Here is a 22,994-nt window from a genome sequence, read left to right on the forward strand (position 1 = left end):
GCGTGCACACAACCTGAGGAGAAAAGGCAGCTGAGGCTTGAGCAGTGAAACGGAGAAACTTCACACGAGTGAGTGCTTTCTATATGTTTATATTTCATTATTATTCTCAGCGAAAGATGAAATAAGGTTAATACAAAGATTTAAACAAGTACACTAATTATAATTGAGCTGTTTTAGAGGCTATTAATGCAAAGCCTGCATAATTAATACAGTTGAATTATTTGTGACTCTTAAAGTGATAGAGCACTCATACAGCTCTTACATGATTAGTTTTAATTATGGCTTAAAGAAGTAGAATTAATATTGTAAAATGGTATTAATACGTAATATTAAAATATTATACGCTTAAACGTGTCACATTAAAGCGACAGTTAAATCTAACTGTATATAAGTACTATATGTTATACACTTTATACCAGAAAGGTCAGAGATCACCGCTGCTATGATGGAGCGCTCCAAACCGAGTCAAAGAGAAAGCGAAGCCACGTCCAGCAACGACGCTGCCCTGAACGGACTTCTGGACGGGATGGAGAAGATGCCCAAGTGGAACGGCACACCTAAAGAGACGCCCAAAGGTGAGAAGTCCAGCGGCACCCGCGCCCCGTGTTCGTCTGTGATGGAGAGCTGGAGGGAAGAGCGCACTCGGAGCGTGGAGGACAACGAGATGAGCCTGCCGGGTATCGTCACCGCCTACACCACCATCCTCAGGGGTCTGGGAGAAGATCCGCAGAGACAAGGCCTGCTGAAGACGCCTTACCGGGCGGCCACGGCCATGCAGTTCTTCACCAAGGGTTATCAGGAGAAAATCATAGGTGAGTTATGATGTTGGGAGGGAACAGGGTCCTGATCCTGGTCCTGGAGAACCGACAGAGAGAGAGAGCCTGAGACAAAGAGAGAGCTGAGAGAGAGACCGAGACCTTCTCTAACACACCCAATTCAACTTACGATGGGTCGGGAGCGCACACTAAAATAAAGTATAGGGTATAGTTATCGGCAGGAGGACGTCCGCGTAGATCAACCCTATGAGTTTGGGATCTGTTGTTCTGTAGAGCAGATCATCTTCACAGAGAACCTGTAGCTAGACTAGGACCCGGATCCCGAGACCAGGATTTCAAGCCTTCCCCTGGCTGTCGATAAGCAATTTTAAGTTATGTTTACATTTACACTGTTTGACAGACGCTGCTGATCTCATTCATACAACTGAGCGGTTAATATTTAAGGGCATTGCTTAAGGGCCTTCTGATCAGTTGTCCGACGTCTTAACCGCTGAGCTACCGCCGAGTTATGCGTGTGAAAGTATATCTGAAAACACAGAAAAACGAGTCAATTCTCATTGAAAAATGTTAAATCCGATGTGTCCGTATAAACAAGCGAATGTCTGAGTCTTAAGCCGGCGACGAGTGTGGATCATATTGCAAGCCACGTCCAGATGAAATCATTTATTTATCCCAAACTGCTATATAAAACTGATAATCGCACGTTACCACGGAAACGTCCTGATCCCGTCCGTTCTCAACGTCTCGAGCGCATTTCCAAGCCACGTACGCACGCGGTGTCTGTGTGTGTCACCTGTACGGTATGAACGCGGTTCATGTGTGCGATCACGCGAGGCCGTTCAGACCGCGGTCATAACTGGCGTTTATTACGGCTTCGTTAAAAAGCAGCTTTGTATGACGAACGTCGGAGTACGTATGGCGACGGTGGCGATCGCGCCGAACTTTAAAAAGCAGTCTTAATTCCAGGATTTTTTAGTATTGAGCTGGGTTTATCGGATAACGGACGGCTCTTGGCAGGAGTTCCTGGGAACTCGGCTGTAACAGGTTTCACCCGTCTGATGTTCTTCATTCCATTCATGTTTCCTTTCAAACGGTTTACTTCTCAAAAACCTCACCTTTGTTTATCCATTGTTCTCTGTAAAGAAATCAGTTTTCCTCAAAGTGTACTTCCTTTTATATATATATATATTTATATATTGTGTGTGTGTGTGTGTGTGTTTGTGTGTGTGTGTGTTGGTTTTTCAGTTGTCCAGCTAGTGTGAAATGAACTTGTTCTGAGGATCCTTGGTATTACCGTGGACTAAAATAACGTCGCTGTTCTGCTCCTGTACTGTGAGTGGTGGAGGCAGGGAGCCGCCCCTCTTAGTTTTACCCAGATGCACACATCTGGTCCTGGTTTGGACAGCATTTTAGGGCCCTCATTTGTTGAGCATTTGGCATGATTTCCAGTCTTAAAAGCCTCATGTGCAAGCGCTCAGCTCAGAGTTCAGTGCCCCTGGCGACCTTCACCCTGGTGAGGAGCGGCGACATGTACAAAATGCTTATCTCGCACGTGATTGGTCAAGACAACCTGGCCCTCAGGCTTCTCGTGTGTGATTGGTTGGAACATTCGCCACCCCTTCCCTGATCGTGCGCTTTGAAAGAAATCCGCTTTGAATTATTCGTCCGATTTAATAAACAAATAGTTTTATAGAAATATTCGATGGCTAGTTTGAATAAACGCCCTGAGTTCAGGTGTTAGTTGTGTACAGTACAGGGTGTACGGTAGGTTTTGGCACAAGCGTCGCTTTTGGCTGATTAGCAGCACCATGACGAGCCGACTGATTTAGGGTTTATTAAAAGAAGGGTTAGGGGGTATTAATGAAGTTTATTTATTATATTGACTTTATTTAAATCACTTCATTAGTGATTCTGTAGAAAGTTTCCATCCCTATGTACATATAGAGGCCTGTTCCTAGCATCAGCACAGAACCTCGTCTATCTTTCTTTTTCTTTTTTATCTGCTGTTCTTAGTCATTCTATCTATCTATTTATCGGTCTCTCTATCTGCTGTTCTTTTTGTCTGTTGTTCTTTCTTGCGGTCTATCTGTCTGTTGATCTTTGTCATTCTTTTTGGCTGTCTTTCTTTCTTTCTTTCTCTCTGTTAATCTATTTGTCTTTCTGTCTGTCGATTTTTGTCTGTCTGTCATCCTTTCCGTCATTCTTTTGGTCTGTCTGTTCTTTCTTTCTTCCCATTTGGCTTCTTTCTTTCTGTCCTATCAGAAAGGGCCGGCGGTGGTTTCAGCGTTAAACGTGTAAACGGTGGTGAATCTGTGGGTGAAACTGGCGTCACGTTTTGTTTGCCGCGTGCGTCACTGACGTCTGGCACGGGCTGAGCCGATTGCGTCCTTTATTTCAGGGTTCGAGCAGCTGAACCGCTCGTTGACATCTCCCCAATTTAAAGGGTATCCATGGCAACTCATTATCTTTTGCGTGTGTGTTTGTGCTGGTGCGCGTGCAGGGCCGTTCGGTTAGTGTAATTGAGTGTGTGGTGTTCGTGGGGATGGGAGCGGGGCTGAGGGACGGCTCGAGCCTGACGCTGATTTGATTTCCTGTTCTTTTGTTGTGTGTGTGTGTGTGTGTGTGTGTGTGTGTGTGTGTCATTGAACAGCTGCTGCCCTCAGGTTGAGTTTGACTGAGTGGTTATATTCTACTTCAATGAAAGGTTGTTGTTTTAAACAACACACACACACACACATGCACTAGAAGGGTGCCTGGTTGGCTATTAATTGAAATGGTATAAAGGGGAAAAAAATACTCAGTAACTTAAGTAACCGAAGTATAATTGAGAATATTTTTCTAACACTGTTCGTGTTTATTGTAGAAGGAAACAACACTGTGGAGGTAGTGAAGGACTTGGGGTTGTGCTGATGAAGGAAATTAACCAACAGCGTGGCCAGACACAAAGCCAGGTGACTGGTGTGACCCCTGTTAGTTGTTGGAGGAAATGAATCAACACCTCCTAGCTTTTCAGAGTTGAGAATGAATTTTAAAGTTGCCCTGAATTCAGAAATCTAATGAAATATACACTCGACCGAGTGTGCAGCGGTCCTGCGGGTATCGTCAGTAAGAGAAAGACCAGACTGGTTTGAGTAGTCACTCTGTACAACCGTGGTGAGCAGAAAAGCATCACAACACGTTGAACCTCCAGCAGAAGAGCACATCAGGTTCTAGTCTGTCAGCTCTCTCCTCTGTCTCCTCTCTCTCCACTTTCTACTCTCTCTACTCTCTCTCCACTTTCTACTCTCTCTCCACTTTCTACTCTCTCTCCTCTGTCTCCTCTCTCTCCACTTTCTACTCTCTCTCCTCTCTCTCCACTTTCTACTCTCTCCTCTCTCCACTCTGCTCACAGTAAATATCAGGAAAGAGGCCCAGACCCTTTAACATCTACAGGGTTTATCTCCTAATCTTTTTCATTTTCTATTGTATCTATTACCCTCTCTCTCTCTCTCTCTCTCTCTCTCTCTCTCTCTCTCTCTCTCTCTCTCTCTCTCTCTCTCTCTCTCTCTCTCTCTCTCTCTCTCTCTCTCTCTCTCTCTCTCTCTCTCTCTCTCTCTCTCTCTCTCTCTCTCTCGTTCTCTCAAAGGCCAGGCTCAGAATTGAATTTGACTGCAGGACGTCTGTAAGGTTTGGGGGCAGGGCGAGGCTTTATGTTGTGTTGAAAATGAATCATTAATGTTAACTTTTTAACAGAAACACATTTTTAAAAAAAATTTATTCGTCCAACTATTTATCTTTTTATCTATCTATTAAGTATTTAGGCATTTAGAGATGCTATTTATTTGCTGTAAGAACGATAGACACGTCATGAATGGTTAAAATAAAGGACTGTTAAAAGTAAAATCTTTCTCTCCCCCCCCCCCCCCCTTCTTTCTCTCTCTCTCTCTCTCTCTCTCTCTCTCTGCTCGATAACATAAATAAAGGAACAGTAATACACTTCGGTCAGTGTTGACTGAGTGTTATGAGGGATCGGACCAGGGATCAGACGAGGGATCAGACCTGGTTATTGTGGCTTTAATATTAAAGCTCCTTCGTCATCAGCGTTATTGGCGTGACGATCAGACCCGAGATAAACCGCCTCGTTAACGGACGGCTGTGGAGCGACAGGCCCCGTGTCCGTGTTCTCACACGGCTGAGAGATAGCAGTCAGGAAATGAGAAAGCCCGCGTGAGAAAGGCAGAGAGATAAAGCAGGACGTGTTTACTCGGATTTGACGTGAGAGGAGTGTGATGTGAGGAAGAGGAGGGATGGCGTGTGAAGTGTGTGAATGTGTGCGTCTCTTCTTCATGTTTGCAGATGTTCTGAACGACGCCATTTTCGACGAAGACCACGACGAGATGGTGATCGTGAAGGACATCGACATGTTCTCCATGTGCGAGCACCACCTCGTCCCCATCTTCGGCAGAGTAAGGACCACGCCCTGTGCACCTTTCTCCTCCGAGCGAAAGATCATCATAAAATAAATAAGTGCAGGATTCCGTGCATAATTAATCACATGGTTAAAGCCAAAACACTGCCTTATTATTATTATTATTATTATTATTATTATTATTATTATTATTTAATTATAAATCTATCTATCATCTGTCATTCTTTCTTTCTGTCTCTGTTTATATGTTGTTCTTTCTTTGTCTGCTGTTCTATCTTTCTTTTTGTCTGTCAATCTCTATCTGTTGTTTTTCTTTCTTTTTTCCTTCGCCGCTTTTCATGTTCCTGTGAAGCGTAAAGCCCTCCGTCCAATCACGTTCCTCTCTGAGAACACGCTAGCTATGAGCTATAAACCTGTTAGCTCGACGTTAGCATCGGAGTTCCTGTGAGAAACTAAAGTAAACACTGAACTGCACTGAGAGCACCGACGGAGCGGCGCGGGGCGGGGCGTGTCCACACGCTTACCTTTGGACCGAGTAGATTTCTTTCCTGTCTGAGAAAGATGACATGAATAGCAGTAATTAACTCTCCCAGAAGAATGGAGGGAAAGTCCCACGCAAACACGGAAACTGCGAGTGACACACGAGATACACGAGACGCGCCACGCCCCTTACAGCGCAGCAGCTGTGCTCCGTCTCACACAAAAGAGACGCAGCCGAGTCCTGTCAGTGTACACATGCTGGTGATGACAGGACCAGCCATCGATCTCGCACTACACACACGTGCACACACACACACACACACACACACACACACACACACACGCACCCACGCAGAGGTGTTCCAGAATATTTATTTTTCTACCCACAATTTAGTTTGTTCGGTGTCATCACTTTCCTCCTTGTCCCTGCTGACATGTCTCTCTTTCTGTCTTTCTCTCTATATAGATCTCTCTCTCTCTTGTCTCGCTCCCTTTCTGTCTCTCTCTCTCTATTTATCTATCTATCTATTTATCTGTCTCTCTCTCTGTCTCTTCTCTATATCTGTGTGTGTGTGTGTGTGTGTGTGTGTGTCTCTCTCTGTGTCTCTGTCTCGGGCTCTCACTCCCTTTTCTGTCTGTCTCTGTCCCTCTCTATGATTTTCTCTCTATCTTTCTGTCTCTCCCACATATTATCTGTCTCTCTGTCTCACTCTGTGTGTGTGTGTGTCTCACACTTTCTCTCTCTGTCCCTCTCTCTCTCTTTCTCTCTCTCTCTCTCTGTCTCTTCATCTCTCTCTCCCTCGCTATGTCTTTATCTGTGTCTCTCTTATACTCCCTTTTCTCTCTCTCTCTCTCTCTCTCTCTCTCTCTCTCTCTCTCTCTCTCTCTCTCTCTCTCTCAGCCCACATTTGTCCTTCCTCATCTCTCCATGCCTGCGACAATAATCATTCAGTCGGCTGTGCGTCCACCTTTTTTCATCCTCCATCACTGATATCCAGGCCTGTCAGCATCTCTCACACACACACACACACACACACACACACACACACACACACACACACACACACATCAACGCACTCAGGTGTGCTCTCATGCTTCACATCACTTACACACATCACACACTCTTCTCACTGCTCATCTATGAGTCCATCTATTTTATTTCACATTAATACAACTGTAACCTTTATCTCATTTTAATTTACAAAATGAACCCAACATCATCTTCATAACGGAGATGTAGATTTCCATAAACCAGTTTTATTTAACGTCAGCTTTTATTTACCAAAAACAAAACCATAAAGAGCCAGAAGGTTTCGTTTTGGCTATTAAACCTTATTTAGGTGTAGGCATAGCGTTAATTAGCTGCATTAATAATTAGGTCCTCACAACGTTAGTAAACCGTGTGTGTGTGTGTGTGTGTGTGTACACGCGTTGCCCTTTCTCCTGCTCAGCTTCATCACATTGTTGCTGACATTTGAGTGGAGCTTCTGCTCAAGGCCTGAGGGCGAGAGAGCTTCTAAACACACACTGAGTCCCCCTCTCTCTCTCTCTCTCTCTCTCTCTCTCTCTCTCTCTCTCTCTCCCCGTCTCTCTCGCTTGTTCTTAATCTTTGCTGCTCTTTCCTTTTCCTCTGCTTTTGTTTTTAAATCTCTTTCCGTCTTCATGCTGTCTCTTTCTCTTCTTTTCTGTCTGCCTTTAATCCCCCCCCCCCCCCCCTTCTCTCTCTCTCTCAAAATCAGAAACTGATGAAACCGATTCATCTCTTCACCACCGGCGTTCGCAGGAAGTTCACGCTCGGCGAAGCGTCATGCGTTTTTTTCTGTCCACGTTCAGCTCAGTGCTGCGTATGAAATGTACTTTTGAATTCGACTTTGTGTTTCGCTGCCTGCAGGTCCACATAGGCTACCTACCTAACAAGAGGGTTCTCGGCCTCAGCAAACTGGCAAGGTGTGTAAAATAATCATACACACGCACACACTCACAGAGCATTCCTCGAGCAATCCTCGGGGCCCAAGCACCACAAAGCGAGCACTACATCATTTTCACGTAAACGTTTTTTTTTTTTGTTTGTTTTTTTTTTGTTAGTTTTCCGACTTCAGCGTCGACTTTGCTTATAAGCTCGAATTTATAAAAGACGGCGAGAAACGTGATTAATCTTCTTTGTTTACTCTAACCTGATGTTTACATTTTAAATTTTATTTATTTATTTATTTGTCCAGTAGTGAACAGAATCTGTGCATTGTAGGTAGTATGCATTAGCTGTGCACCGGATTTCTGGTGCATCATGGGTAATAATATACAAGTTGCTCCTTTCAAGTTGCGTCGATGTTAAGGCCGGGACCGCGTAATTCAGACTCGAGTATTAACCCGTGTTCGGAGAAAGCTGCAATAGCGTTTTTATTAACGCTGCCGTTCCTGAGCGCGCGAAACGGTAAGCCTTATTAAAGCAGGCTGCGGTCACTACGCCGAAGCCTGTGTACGTCCCCGCTTTGTTTCTGCGCGTGTAAGTGTGTAAGTGTGTGTAGCATTTAAGAAGATTAGAACTCCAGTACGTACGAGACCACACTGATCCTCTCTGACCTTAATACCTGAGGCTTAGCGCTTTCTCTTACAACACACACACACACACACACACACAGAGACACGCACATCATCGTGTCTCTCTGCGTTTCTCTCATTGCAGGATCGTTGAGATCTACAGCAGAAGGCTGCAAGGTAACGATCCGCTTTTGTTAAACAACTATTTTTCTCTTTCTCTCCCTTTCCTCTTTCGTAGGTCCAGCTCACCCTGTGTCATGCCTTACCACTCCTTCCCTCTTCTTTCCCCCTCAGGATTTTCTTTCTTTCGTCCTTTCTCCATTCCCGTACTTCGTTTTCATCCTGTTTTTATTTCTCTCACTCTCATTTTTTTTTCTTTCCGTTTTTTGTATCTATTGTTCGTACTGCCCCTGTCTCCTCATCTTGTCAAATTTCTATAGGGCCTATGAATTCATTTTTTCCCCTCATTCTCTTGCTTCCTTCCCTTCAATTCCCTTCTATATATATATATATATATATATATATATATATATATATATATATATATATATATATATATATATATATATATATATATATATATAAAATGTGTGTGTGTGTGTGTATTTTTCTTTCTTTCACTCCTCTCTCTTTTCTGTCAGCGTTTCTTTCTCTGTACGGTCACACTCAAACTGAGATGTTAACGTACGATTAGAACATTGTGTACTTATTTATTTATTTGTTTGTTTGTTTGGTGTTTTGTCGATTTCAGTGCAGGAACGTCTCACCAAACAGATCGCCGTCGCCATCACCGAAGCTCTACAGCCCGCCGGAGTCGGAGTGGTCGTCGAGGCAACGTACGAACTCCTTTATTACTCGCACAGCATGCTGTCTATTTTTTTTTTTTTTTTTTTTTTTTTTTTTTTTTTTGTACTCGTTTTCAATTTGAGCGTAAAACTAAACGAAAAGGTCCGACGTTCGGAGCCTCGTGACCGAAAGACTCGAGCTCACCTACGTACGTCACCAACGTAACGAAAGATGAAGACGAAGTACTCCTCGATACAATTGCGCAATAAGCGTCAGTCAAAAGAGCTGGGAAACCCAGGCACGGACGAGACCGGCACCAAGACTCACGTATTTTTTAATAATTTTTTTTTTTTAAACTTAGTTTTCTAGGTTTAAATGTTTTTTGTCATTTTATTGCGGCAGTAGTGTACAGTGTTTACTATCGAAAAGGCTTTAGTCGTGCTGTACGTTTTTATCTCTGTACCAAAGTTATTGTGGAGCGGTGTGAATTGTTTGGCCAGCGAGGGGCTCACACCCCTCCCCTTTCCCATCTAAACATAGTCACGCTACTCTACACAGAAACCAACAATGTCCTGACTAGTTAACATGCTTTATGTTGGGTTTTTTCCTTTAATTTGTCACCTGTCTGTATATTGAGCTTATATGTTGATCTGTTCTACAGGAAAAGGTCTGAATATCTTCCCTGAAAGTGCTTTGTTAATGTTTGTGTTGTTCTCTCTCTCTCTCTCTCTCTCTCTCTCTCTCTCTCTCTCTCTCTCTCTCTCTCTCTCCTCGACAGTCACATGTGTATGGTGATGCGAGGCGTGCAGAAGATGAACAGTAAAACAGTGACGAGCACTATGCTGGGCGTTTTCCGCGAGGACCCCAAAACCAGAGACGAGTTCCTCACACTGATCCGGAGCTGAGACGAGCCACGTGTGGATCAGACATCCTTCTCCGACGCGTCCATCCTTCACCATCATGTTGTTTCTGTACTGGCCTCGAAGGGGAGGTTGTGCTGCTGGCGAGTGTGTTCTCCCAGCACTTGCTATCTCAGAGTGGGAGATACCTCAGTTAAACCACCCCTCCTAGTGTTTTTACGTGTGTGTGTGTGTGTGTGTGTGCGCTCCAGCGCACAGAGATTTTGAGTGCTTTTTCATGGTTTTCAGATGGTTATAGGTCCACAGACTCAAATTCTAATATAGCCGACAGTTTTCATCACTGTAACAACATCATCATGGCAACAAGTTTTTTGACAAATGATAAAAGATTTTAAAAAATGTAAAAACCCTTTTAGCCACTCATATTTATTCAGTTGCCAGATGCATTATACCACCATAAATACCACTCGGTGTCCTAACACTGACTCGCTGACAGACCTAGGGTGATTTTAAACAGGGACGCTACCGCTGCCGTATTTCTATCCAAACACGTGTGATCTGACCCGCATTAGAGCTGCAGTATGTAACTTTTTTTTTTTACTTTTTAAAAAAAGGTGAAATGAGTAGAAATGTTCAGTCAGTGTAAAAAACAAACAAACAAAAAAAATCCACACACACACACGCACGCACAAAAACTGTGTACTTTCGTTGCTGCAAGTCACCATGGAAAACCTGAAATATTAATTAGACCTGTCGGGTTGTATTTCATGATTTTGGGTTGTGCTACCCCCTAATACCTTATACTCTGTATGAACAGAAAAACTCACAACCTAATCGAATTTAAGTGAGAGGAAAGTGACGGATGTTGGGGATAATGGGGGTGTATTCCCAAACAATGCTCTTAATTTTGAATTGTTGATAAGAATAATAAACAATTGAATCAAAGTCATAAAATGTAGTAAAAGCATAAATAGAATATACACATCACATAGAAACTTAACACATACAGGTACGAGATTCTGATTTAAACTGATAGATGCTGTGATTCTGATTGGTTTAAACTGATAGCGGTAAGAGATTCTGATTGGTTTAAATTGATAGCGATAAGAGATTCTGATTGGTTTAAACTGATAGATGCTGTGATTCTGATTGGTTTAAACTGATAGCGATAAGAGATTCTGATTGGTTTAAACTGATAGATGCTGTGATTCTGATTGGTTTAAACTGATAGCGATAAGAGATTCTGATTGGTTTAAACTGATAGATGCCGTGATTCTGATTGGTTTAAACTGATAGCGGTAAGAGATTCTGATTGGTTTAAACTGAGAGGTTGTTTCTTGCTTTAATCTGATGGCCTGAAAGAATAAACGGCCATAAATTTAATCTGAACTTAAACACATGAATTGTTTCTGTAATTCACCCATTTTTCTGTTAAACTTTTAATCCCAGATCCGTGTATCCAAACTGTACTGTCACGTGTCACGTGTCGGTGTGTGAGGTGTGTAGTTCAGTCATCAAACTGTATTAACTCTGTTCCGTGCACCCGATGACCCACGCATGATCCACTCGGCACCATGTCGTGTCCTGTCCGTGTGAGCGCGTTACTGTACCGAAGGCCGTCAGTCTTCTTCACTCCTCTGATATAGGACCATCTTTTTCTTTTTTCTTTCTCTTCTTTCTCGCTGTTGTGCAAGGACCAAAGTTTGAAGTTGAGATATGAAAACGATCTGAACTTTGATAACGATGTTGATCAGTGTGAGCATTTTCCCTCTCGCAGCGCCGGTGATGCACGCGATCGAAATCCAAGCCTCAAAGAAAACATAGTTTACTACTCAGATATTTATATACATGTCAAATGTTCATAACGTCCAGAGAAATTTCTATTAACTCGTCATGATGATGTGTGTGTGTATATATATATATACACACACACACACACAAAATATATGATCTATTTTATTTTGAATGTACCACCTAAAGTAATTTGTTGTGTTTTCATGTTTTGAATGATATATTCAGAAGAATGAATATATATATATATATAACTTTTGAGATATATCATGTATGGATGTATGGATGTGGGTGTTCTTACGTAAACGTAAGTGAGAAAGCGAACACTTGACGTTGGTGTTCCAGTCCTGTTCATGTGGCCTTCACAGGGACTCCCCCAGTCCTGAGTACACTTCAGTGTTCATTTACAGCAAACTGATGTTAAGTTCATCGAATAAATTCTGTTTGAAAATCGCTTGTAACCGTGCTGAAAGTTTTTGTTTTTGTTAGAAGAAGCAGAAAAACATCCCGCGGCATATCTTCGGATAGTTCAGGATTCTTTGCTTTCTGAAGGATTTATACTTGGAACCTAAGGTTTATTATTATTATTATTATTATTATTATTATTATTATCATCATCAGATTCCTGTTCTTGGCTTACAGGAATGGAACCCGATGTGGTCTGCTGCTGCTCTAGTCCACCCCGCTCAACCTTTGAAGTCTAGTGCTTGCCGAGATGCTTCTTCTACACGTCGTGGTTGTAAAGCGCGGTGGATAATTTACCGGAGCCTTCCTGTTAGCGCGAACCCTCCGATCTCGCTCGTCTACAAGATGTTTCCACCCGCCCACAGAACCGGTGTGTACGCAGGTGTTCCTATTAAAGTGGCCAGTAGTCGTATCATTTATTATTTATTTTTTTTATGGTAAACCTTTTCTCAACTTTATTTAAAAAGAACCTCATAAAGAGAGAGAGAGAGAATACGTCTTTACCGAAGCCGAAACGCTCAGCTGCAGACTTAAGTCTTATTTACCCGAGGCGCTTCTCGCCGTCTTCTTCAGGGTCGCGTTCAGCGTCACTCCTCCGAGGAGAAGAGCAAGAATTATATAATGTCAAGTTGCAGCGTGAGTTTGAAAACGTATTACAAGACGTTATTACAAAACGTATTACATTTACTCACAGACACCACACACACACACACACACACACACACACACACAGAGAGAAATCGGATTGTTGTACAAACAGGTTTAATTCATATAACTTCATATCAGCATTGAAAGTACCTAAGCAGTACTGAAGTGTTTATCTGACAGACAAGGCCAACAAAAGGACGTGCTTCTTAAAAAATAATAATAATAATAATAATAATAATTAAAAAAAAATTCATAAAACCAACAATTTGTTTGTTTGGATTGATCTTTTTTTTTTTTTTTTCCTTTTTTTTTTTTTTTTTTAAACAGTCAATGCTTCCAGCTTTGTTATTAACCACTAAATATTTTAAATCCATATAAAATCCTTTACATTTCGGCTAAATATCCGAAAAAAAAGAAAGAAAAAAAAAAAAACGAGAGGAAAAAGGCACTGCCATTTGTTATTCTAAATACGACTTCCCAGCCTCACATGCATTTTTAAAATATAAATTACTTTTTTTTTGTTTGTTTGTTTGTTTGTTTTTTGTAATTTTTTAAACATATGATGTTTTTTTTTTTGTTGTTGTTTAAATATATGTATTATTTATATATTTATATATAAGCCTGCAGTCAATACAGGACATCGGCTCTTGAAGGTAATTAAAGGACACAGTAAAGCGGTATAGCGTACAGTATAGATGCAGATTTGTTTTCCTTTAAAAAAAAAAAAAAAGAAAGAAAGAAAAAAGAAAGATAATTACGCAATATGACTAATGAACAGAGCCAGTATAAAAAAATAAAATCAAACACTTTGGAATATCTTTCTCTTTGACCTTTGGGTTGCAGTCGTGTGCAGTTAAACGAACGCAGAATCGCGCCGTATGGGCTGTACACTGGGTTGCCGGTTTATTAGGTACACCCACTCGTAGTACTGACCTGGTACGAGCGGTGCAGGTGTACTTAATAAACTCGTGTATATGTGCGGCTCGTTTGCGTCTGTTGTTCGGACAGAGAGCGCTCTTCTTCGTTCCGATGATGACGCAGGAGCCTAGCGGGCATTCTTGGTTTCGAATGGAGGGGGGAGGGGGGTTCGACACGTTTTCTATCTAGCCGTATCTGTCGTTAACGCCTCGTGAGAAACACGCGCCCACACACACACCGATCACTTCCTGAAGCTCCCAGCATCGTCTCATGCCGACTGCCACACGACTGCAAGAACCATCTGAGACGTCAGCTTTGCGTTTATCATCTACTCTACGACGGTGCGTTAAAACGCCGAGGCCTGAACTCCGACACTGCGCTGTACGGCATGCGATCCCCGATCCCATCTGGATCCCGGCGCGAGCGATTTACACGACGCGAAGAAAGGACGAAATCAAATGAGGACGATAAAATACTTTTTTTTTTTTTTCGGATAAAGAGGAAAAAACAAAACAAAACAAAAAACAAACGACAACAAAATAACAAAATGATATGAGATGTACTTATGGTTACCAGCCATAGCGAGTTAATACATATGGTATCTTAAATAATACATCTAATGTATACAATAACATCTGCGACAATGATAGAAAAAAAAAAAAAAAGAACCAATAAATAATCATTTGAATCTGCTAATAGGGGTTCGTTCAAACGGCAGTGTTGAGTGGCTGTTACACAAACGCACCGCTCGAATGAGACCCACACACACACACGAAGCCTCACGGCGGTTTAAGAGCATGCGTCGAGAAAACGTTTTCCTTTAAAGGTTAATCATAGGCAGGAAAGAAGAAGCATGACTTGTAACGATCTAGAGAATCAAAGGTGCCATTGAACGCATCTCACTTTTAAAGCGCTATTACACACAAAATGGAGGCATTCTCTGACACGGCTTTTTACCACGTGTGTGTGTGTGTGTGTGTGTGTGTGTGTGTAAGGCAGTGATAGTCCATGCTCTGCCCCATCTATTTCAACTCACGTTAAGAGTGTCATTCTTAGGGAACGTTGCAAAAGTGCCTCATTCTGTTGCTTTCAAGTCTCTGGAGAGCAAGAGGAGAAGTTTCTCAGGCGTGTGGGTGCGTTGAAAAGGACGTCCGCTTTGGAATTATTAATATTAGTCACAGTTTACATGATCTTTCTCAGAGAAATCAGACCTAGTTACGCTTCAGGACTGTTATACAGGAGATAGCTAGGGAGCTAGCGTGTGAGCCCGTTATTGCTAAAATTCCGAGTACAAAAATTCTGCGGATTAGGAAAATGATCACAGAAAGGAAAAAAATATATATATATATATATTACCGGCTCTTTTTCTGATTCATAAATCCCATCTTGCCCGTGAGACCTATGAGAAGTTCCTAGTGAAAGATAAGCAGTGCTCGCTAGCTAGCTGACATGCAGCCGTGTCGGCTAACTCAGCCGGTCAGACCGATTTCAGAACTTTCATCGATTTTTCAAGTGTGGACGAAGGACGGATTTGAAGCGGTTGTTCATGTTCATTCATGTCAATGACTCCTGACTACGTAAAACCTTCGGAAACGTTTGCTCAATGGGTGTTAAATAAATAAACAGTCGTTCCGTTTCCTGTCGCGGTCACCAAGACAAGACGAGACTCTCTCTCTCTCTTTTCTGACTAGCATAGCACAGACTGAACGCAACGTAAAACAGCTACGTATGTCATTGAGATAACATCTAGCTGGATCCAAGGCTTCGCTAACACCAGATAGCTTGTCGCTTGTCGACTAGCCGACCTCAAGGCTTAGCGTTATCTAGTTAGCCAAGCTAACACTAGGCAGCTTCGAGAACTTTTCCGACTGTTATATATATATATCTGTTATTAAATGCCTTCCAACTTTTTTAAAATTTATTATTTTAAAGTCCCATAAAGTGAGAAATATCAACGTTTGTTCAGCAGAGACCCTTTACTCAGCACTCTGGACTTTATTGCTTTGCTAACGTGTGATAGCATCTTTGGACCTTATCTAGCTTGAGGTGCGGCTGTGTGTGAAGCCAACAGCCCGTAAATCTATTTCATAACTCTGGTATTGTTGGCAGTGAAGAGCTAAAAGCACACACACACACACACACACACACACACACACACACACACACACACACACACACTGTGATTCATGATATCCTACCATCTCTGGCAGTTATGTTTGCTTATGTTACACTAGAATTTCTATCAAACTTTAGCTGATCATATTTTCTAAGCTGGTCGTTTAAACCAAGGTGACCCTGAACAGGATAAAGCGCTTACTAAAGATTAATGATTAAATGCAGTAAAAAATAATAATAATAAAAAAAAAATCATCACACGAGTACACTCCCACGTTAATGAAACGTTCCCCGTCACGCGAGCTTCATATCTGACTGCCCGCTCCCGCACCTATAACTGCTCGTCTGTTTGATTCCAAGGGATCCCATCCCCAGTGGACACCCCTTTGATCCACTCATGATCTACTTTGTGTTCTCCAGCACGCTCCGTCCAATCTATTGCACATGTTTGCTTTCAATAGTTCAGCGTTTCACAGCACCGAGTGTACGACAAACAAGATCTTATATCAGGAAGAAAAAAACCCAACAACTACCATACACAAAACTCTACAAACGTTCATTTTTAAGCAGGGCCGGGCGATATATCGATATAACATCCATATCGTGATAAACGATACACGCGATACACGTTTCCGAGATATCGTTGGTATGGTGATGTTTTTTTGGTTGTTGTTGTTTTTTTTATTTAAAAAAAAAAACAAAAAACGCTTTTAATAATTCAAAAATTAAACGGTACTGAATGGATAGACGTAATATTTTAAAAGCGTGATCTCTGTCTCTGTCGGAGTTAAAGAAAAGTATCGTCAAATTCGTTCTGCAGACGGCGTATTAGCTGAATTATATATCGTGATACGCGTCGTGTATCGTAGTGATGTCCTCGAGTATCGTGATAGAATATTTTTTTGCCTTATCGCCCAGCCCTAATTTTAAGGGCTTTCAAATTGCCCCGAAAATCCACGTTCTATCCCATGCAGAAAAGTCAAACAGCTACTCGGAAGTGAAAGAAGAAGAAAAAATCACGAAGAGGCCGAGATTCACAAAGTTAAACCGTAAAGCTTATCCCACACTGTAAACCTACGAACGCAAGACGCTAGACGACTGTCTGACCTTAAGACAACACCGGGAGGGACGAGAACCAAACTAAACAGCTGATTTCCTAAATTCATCTTCAGCGCTCTTTGAATCCGTCCTCATAAGATGTATCGATAATCGTTATCTTCAAGTCTTCATACAGTGAGTCTTTCTGTTAATGAACTGCAAAGTGTATCAGTTATAACACTGAGAAATTGCTGACATAGTGTAACATATAGCTAGGGATGACGTCACGTTAGCCGAGCGTGAAATGTTTCCTGTTCACGCCAAGGGAAAAAAAAAAAAAAAAAAAGTTTCCGTCTCCACCCACAAACCATCAGCACAGTAGATCGGGGTTGTTTTGGATGCCCGAATGTCCATGTGAAGGCACATGATTGCATGTTACATCATTTGGCCACCAGGTGGAGCTACATACTCGAGTACGATTCCCTCCAGTCACTCCAGCATGCGGATAGTATAATTCAAAAAGCTCTCTAACGGACGCGTCTGTTTGTATTCGCGTGTTTATTTACAATCCGAGCGTATGGCTGAGAATAAATATAAGCACGTCTTCCTCGGCGAGCAGTGGTCCGGCGTAGACTTTTACACGACTCTCACTTTCGGTTAATCTTCTCCGACGACATTCAAATGCAAACACGTGAGCAAATCAAAATCGGTGATGCCTATCGAATTAGATTTCCAGCTGGGAATCTTAACAAGTATCAACTTTCCATTCCGAGCAAACACATCCGCTTTAGCCTGACTTACCACGTGCCTTCGTACACTTCCCTTGACGTCCGAATCCATTTACGACATTCCTTCCCCCTCTCGTTCTACCTCATATCCTCCACATGCTTACATCATTTCCCTCTCTCTCTCTCTCTCTCTCTCTCTCTCTCTCTCTCTCTATCTCGCGCCTTCCTCGTCTCCTCTCTGACCACTGCTGCTCTCGCGCTTCGAAACGTTCACAAAACAGCTTCCCAAATGGCCGGGAAATTCCCAAATGAATCCGAGAAAAACGAAAAACCTTGTAAACTGATGCTGGAAGTTGCTGTTGGAGATGATGACTGACAGCTGTCTGTAAACGACTTGGTGTGGTGAGCCCATGCAAGTTATGATCAGCTCCTGGAGTTTAGGGTGTGGCTGTTTTTTTTTTTTTTTGGTTTCGGCGTGCTGCGAGGCAGCTTGACGATCCTTAAGTCTCGTGGAGTTCCCCGTCCTCTGTTCTCTTCTCCAAACCTCATACAGTACCTCTGATCAGTTTTACGATATTATTTTGTTTGTTCTCTTTGTATCTCCCAAAAATATCCAATGACCTAATGTAAAAAAAAAAAATAAAATAAAAATAATAAAGTAGTCATGGCGACGATGACGATGATGATGAGGATGACGAGGATGATGATGGGAGCTGGTCAGTTGCAGCAGGCTTTCAGAAGAAGGTGAATGGTAGCATGTAAGCCACACCCACAAGCCATTACTTCCACTACCACTGGCTGTGTTGGTTAGATGAGCAAGTGAGCGGAGTTTAAGGACAAAGCCGGTGTAAAGCCGGCCCTCCTCTCCACCGTCTCTTCAATTCATGGTTAGCTCCGCCTCCTTCTCGTGCGCTCTCTCAGATAGTGGACGTCCGATCGACACCATCTACAAATATACAATGAAGAACATACACGAGTCAGTCATTCACTATTACACTGTTTAATTCGTAAACAGTATCAGTGAAGGAGGCGTGGCCTCTGTCTATCAGTATTCGTGAAGGAGGCGTGGCCTCTGTGTCTCTCAGTATCAGTGAAGGAGGTGTGGCCTCTGTGTCTATCAGCAGTGAAGGAGGCGTGACCTCTGTGTCTATCAGTGAAGGAGGCCTGGCCTCTGTGTCTATCAGTATCAGTGAAGGAGGCGTGGCCTCTGTGTCTATCAGTATCCGTGAAGGAGGCGTGGCCTCTGTGTCTGTCAGTCCCAGGAAAGGAGGTCCTGGTTCTGAGCCTTTAATGCCAAACAAATCTTTTATTTCAGAAGGGTACTACATAAATAAATGTATTATTATTATTATTATTATTATTATTAGTAGTAGTAGTAGTAGTAGTAGTAGTATTATATTCAAAAGCCTTTTTAAAACTCTTTTCTGGACCCAAAGTATATAGAGCACGTAGGTATATGACCAATATCCATCGTTTAAATGTCCGAAAGGCAAAACATAAATAAAATGAATTATGATCACTAGTAGAAAGTGTAGTGGGGAAATACTCTGGTGGGGGATTTGGGGGTAAGTTTTGGCTGAGCGTGGTACAGGAACACAGCCAGCTCTGTGGGCAGCGGCTCGGGCATTCCTGAGCTCACCGCAGTGCCTTACTGTGCTCCAAACACACAAAGCCGCACTTGTCCGGCCACTGAGGGTCTCTGTCTCAGCTCGGCTACTAAAAAACACACACACCCTCTTTATGCGAAGGGAAAACTCCGCTTTACACGGGAACGGTCACCTTCTTTTTTTTTCTCCCCACGCAGCCTAAAGTCACACCCAGAGCAGTGGGGTTATTCAGCAGTCTGAGGGATTTGCCGCGTTTTGTTGTGGCTGCCGCTCTGAGCTCGGGTTACGTCGGCGACGACTGACCGAGGAGCTTCGCTCGAAAACTCTCAGAGACGGAAAAGTACATTCTTGCTCTGTCCAAAAGCTACAGTGTAATTTTCCTCCGCAGCTCGGGGGCCGACGGTGGAAGCACGGCTGCAGTGTTTGACCTAATTAAGGAGGATGCCGTCTCAGACGTTTCGCCGATAAAGAACGCTTTCTGTGCGTGCTTTACGGCATAACGAGCCAGTATTCAGCGCTACCTCAAACCATGTTTGTTCACATTCCAAACTCTTTGCATTTCAAGCCAAAAGCACAAAATGTACCCATTCCAGTGTTTCCACTGCCTTACAGGAGCACTGCCTTAAAGGCACAGGAGGAAATACTCATAACCGAGTGCTTTAAAGCCACTAAGATCGGTCGAAAACCGAACGTACATCATTCGTCACTTACCACAAACTTTTAGTCCGTCGATTAGGATTAAGACGTGTTCGGTGTGTGGAGTTTCTCTCTTTGGGTTTTGCACTAACGTAGCTAACGAGTAAAGGATCGTCAACATGTAAACAGATATTTTCGAACGCCTAGTTTCAATCCTCAAAAAGTTTCAAAAAGAAATCTACACACACACACACACACAAAAAATTAATGAACACGCTCATGAGCATGCCACTCCAGCAGGTGGCGATAGTATCTCATAAACGCCTCAAGAATAATGTCAGCTGAGCAATAGACTAGATTAGCGGTCGTAATTCGGAATCTGGACCACTGACCAGGAAAAACCAAAGGATTCCCCCTCAACTCGGAATTCTTACTCGGGTACTCGTGATGGTTCCTTTCAAGTTTTTTAGGCCACGCCTCCTCCTTGACTCTAATACCAAATTACGCTATACAGTTGTGGAAGAACGATTCATTAAACGCAGTCTCCGGTGTCACCCGGAAAATGGACGGGTTCCCTTTCTGAGTCTCTCCGGGTTTCTTCCTCCAGCTCATGTCGTCTCGGGACCTCTTTTGTTCCCTTCCCACCGTCACCTCTGGCTTCCTCATTGTTAGCGATCAGCCACGAGATGTAGCCACGACAGTTTTCAGCTCTGTGACGTCCTAACGGTGTCACGTTACGTCGCATCGCAAACCGGTATAATCGGTACAAACGAACAGACGCCTTCTATCACGGGTTTCAGCGCAACCGTGGGGAGATTTCGGAGAAATAAGGACGGATGATTTACCTTCCAGAGCGTGTTCGGTCATACTGCGGCACAGAGACTCCAATCGATTATTGATGTCTGGCTCCGTCACAGGAATCTGCAGATCTGCGACCAAACAAAAAAAAGACATCACATGATCGTCCAGAGAACCACCGCGAACATGACACAGGGGGGAGTTAGTACAGGAACACTCGAGCAGAAAAATACTACATTTACGCTACTATACATTTACACTACGACTGTAGTGTCGAATTCTTCAATCTGATTGGTCAGATGGTGGACGTTTCACTTAATCCAAGACTAATAATAAGCGGGGAAGTTTTCTCTAAGGAGACGTTCAGCAGCGAGTTCCGCAACGCTAGAGGTAACTATAAATGGATAAGAAGCATGACATGGCGTTCTTCATATAAAAGTATATGCTTTTAGTGGGGGAAAATAATAATAATAATAATAACAATAAGGTCATGGTGGTGGAAGCACAGCAGGACACGTCGTGTTCGATTCCTTACCCCAATTAAACAACAAAACATTCGTTCATTTTTCAGCGGAATTCGTTTATTATCGGAACAGTCCCATCCGAAACTATCGGAACGGCAAGGCTGTTCGTGCCCTACACCGAAGACATTTGGGTTTGAGATCAAAAGATGGATACGAGACGAGAGATTAGGATTTCAGCTTTTATTTCCTCGTTTTTTCAACACCTAGACGTGTTAAACAAAGCAAAATACGGAACGTTTTATATCAGATTACCCAATTTTTAGATGAGCAAAAGTATAGGAACAGTCCAAAGTAAATTACATTTCATATTTGGTCGCATGTCAGATGTTGTCGTTTTCCATGGCCCATTGACCCATTCGGTGTCTGTTGCTCGGTACACCAGTGGTTTGTTCCGAACTGTCGTATTGGTTGTGCGCAATGTCTGTGCGATGCCTCTGATTGATTTTCCGTCTTTACTCAGCTTCAAAACGGCTGGCTTTTCTCCCATAGACAGCTCTCTGGTCTTCGTGTTGGTTTATCCTTTTTAACAACGAGCGCTGTCTTCGCAGGTGAAACTGAAGGCTGAGAATTTTCCACGTACTGAGGGTTGTTATCAGTGCCGGAGAGGTTGCCCTGTACTGTAATAAGACACTGCACCGCGTCATCCGAGTCAGTGTTAAACACTCGGTCTTAGGCTGAGTCAGCACTCCCGGGGTCTTCACAAATCCCTCACAGGGACACACGGCTGAGTCAGACATGGGACTGATGGACGGAGTGCATACGCCGTGTGCTATTTATAGGTACTAAATCCTCTAAGACTCCTCCAACTCCCCCCCCACCCCCCCCCCCCCCCACCCCAACACACCCTCAAGTCCATGTCTCAGTTTTAACCCCATATCCCTCACTTTACTCAACGGGATTCACCAGTCTCGAACAGGGCGCTCGTGAGAGAGGCGGTGAGTTTGACGATCACTTTCTGGTCCTTTCGAAAGAAGTGAGAGAGATGAAACAAACAAACAAAAAAAAAAAGAAGACATGAGTGGGAGGAGAGAGGAAGAAAAAAGACGAGGAGCAACAGAAGAATGAGACAGCGGAGGAAAAGGATGACGGGAAGAAAAAAACGGGGAAAGGAGGAAGAAGACGGGAAAAAGGAGGAGAGAGGAAAGAAGATGAAAAGGAGACGAGCGACAGAGAACAGTAATCGGGCTCTCAAGCCACAGCGTACAAAGAGTGTCATTGTACGGACTGCCCTTTTCTCTTTTCCTTCTCGTTCTCCTTCTCCTGCACACACACACACACACACACACACACACACACACACACACACAGGGCTCCCCTTCTCTCTACACTGCTGGAACGTCCGCTTTTATGAAGGACAAGCTACAGGAAGTGAGTGTTGACACACTGATGTAAGGTTTTTTGCTCTGGCAGCGGGTGAGGGAGCGACTGTCTCTGCGGAATGTGTGTTAGTGGAACACTTTGCTCCTAAAGCTCTCACACACACACACACACACACACACACAGTCACCTCACATGACCACAGAAGACATTTACTCATGAAATGCTTGTGAATAAGCTCTATATAAGACCTGTGCGGGATTCCTGCACACCAAGACCGAGCTTCAAAAATAGTTCGCTGTTAAAAAATATACTCGCGTACGATAAAGGAAGCGATGCGAAAGCTGCAGCGCTTTCTACAACGTGTACGGGGGGGGACGACTCTTAAAATCGTTCCGTTCATTAATGCACATATCTATAATCAGAAAGTGTGTGTATATATATGTATATATATATATCTCCGTGGACACAAGTCTAGACCAAAGGTGTAATCTATCATGTGTACATTAGCAACTAGCTAAGCTAGCTACGCAGATTTTCCCAAGGAAAGTCACACTGCAA

General features: G+C 43.1%; 2 protein-coding genes across 7 annotated transcripts in view; one reads left to right on the forward strand and one right to left on the reverse strand.

The window, feature by feature from the left end:
• The first annotated feature begins 442 nt into the window (after positions 1-442).
• On the forward strand, positions 443-12,516 carry gch1 (GTP cyclohydrolase 1). The gene is made up of 6 exons (XM_017475778.3): positions 443-812; positions 5,112-5,221; positions 7,556-7,611; positions 8,348-8,379; positions 8,954-9,038; positions 9,767-12,516. Exons 1-6 carry the CDS (start codon positions 443-445, stop codon positions 9,891-9,893), a joined length of 780 nt encoding a protein of 259 aa, XP_017331267.1. The 3' UTR covers positions 9,894-12,516.
• Positions 12,517-12,849: 333 nt separating this feature from the next.
• The window catches only part of samd4a (sterile alpha motif domain containing 4A), a 45,494-nt gene continuing 35,349 nt past the window's right edge, over positions 12,850-22,994 (reverse strand). For 5 of the 6 annotated variants that reach the window (XM_017475776.3, XM_017475774.3, XM_017475773.3 and 2 more), the window contains 2 exons: positions 20,640-20,723; positions 12,850-18,497 (listed from right to left, as the gene is read on the reverse strand). In XM_017475776.3, the coding sequence (XP_017331265.1) occupies positions 18,469-18,497; positions 20,640-20,723 (113 nt within the window). In that variant the 3' untranslated portion in view covers positions 12,850-18,468. Of the gene's footprint in view, positions 18,498-20,639; positions 20,724-21,955; positions 22,078-22,994 lie in introns of those variants that run through there. The other variant, XM_053682592.1, reaches the window with a different exon arrangement.

This window comes from Ictalurus punctatus, chromosome 9, assembly GCF_001660625.3.
Source record: "Ictalurus punctatus breed USDA103 chromosome 9, Coco_2.0, whole genome shotgun sequence".
Taxonomy (NCBI): domain Eukaryota; kingdom Metazoa; phylum Chordata; class Actinopteri; order Siluriformes; family Ictaluridae; genus Ictalurus; species Ictalurus punctatus.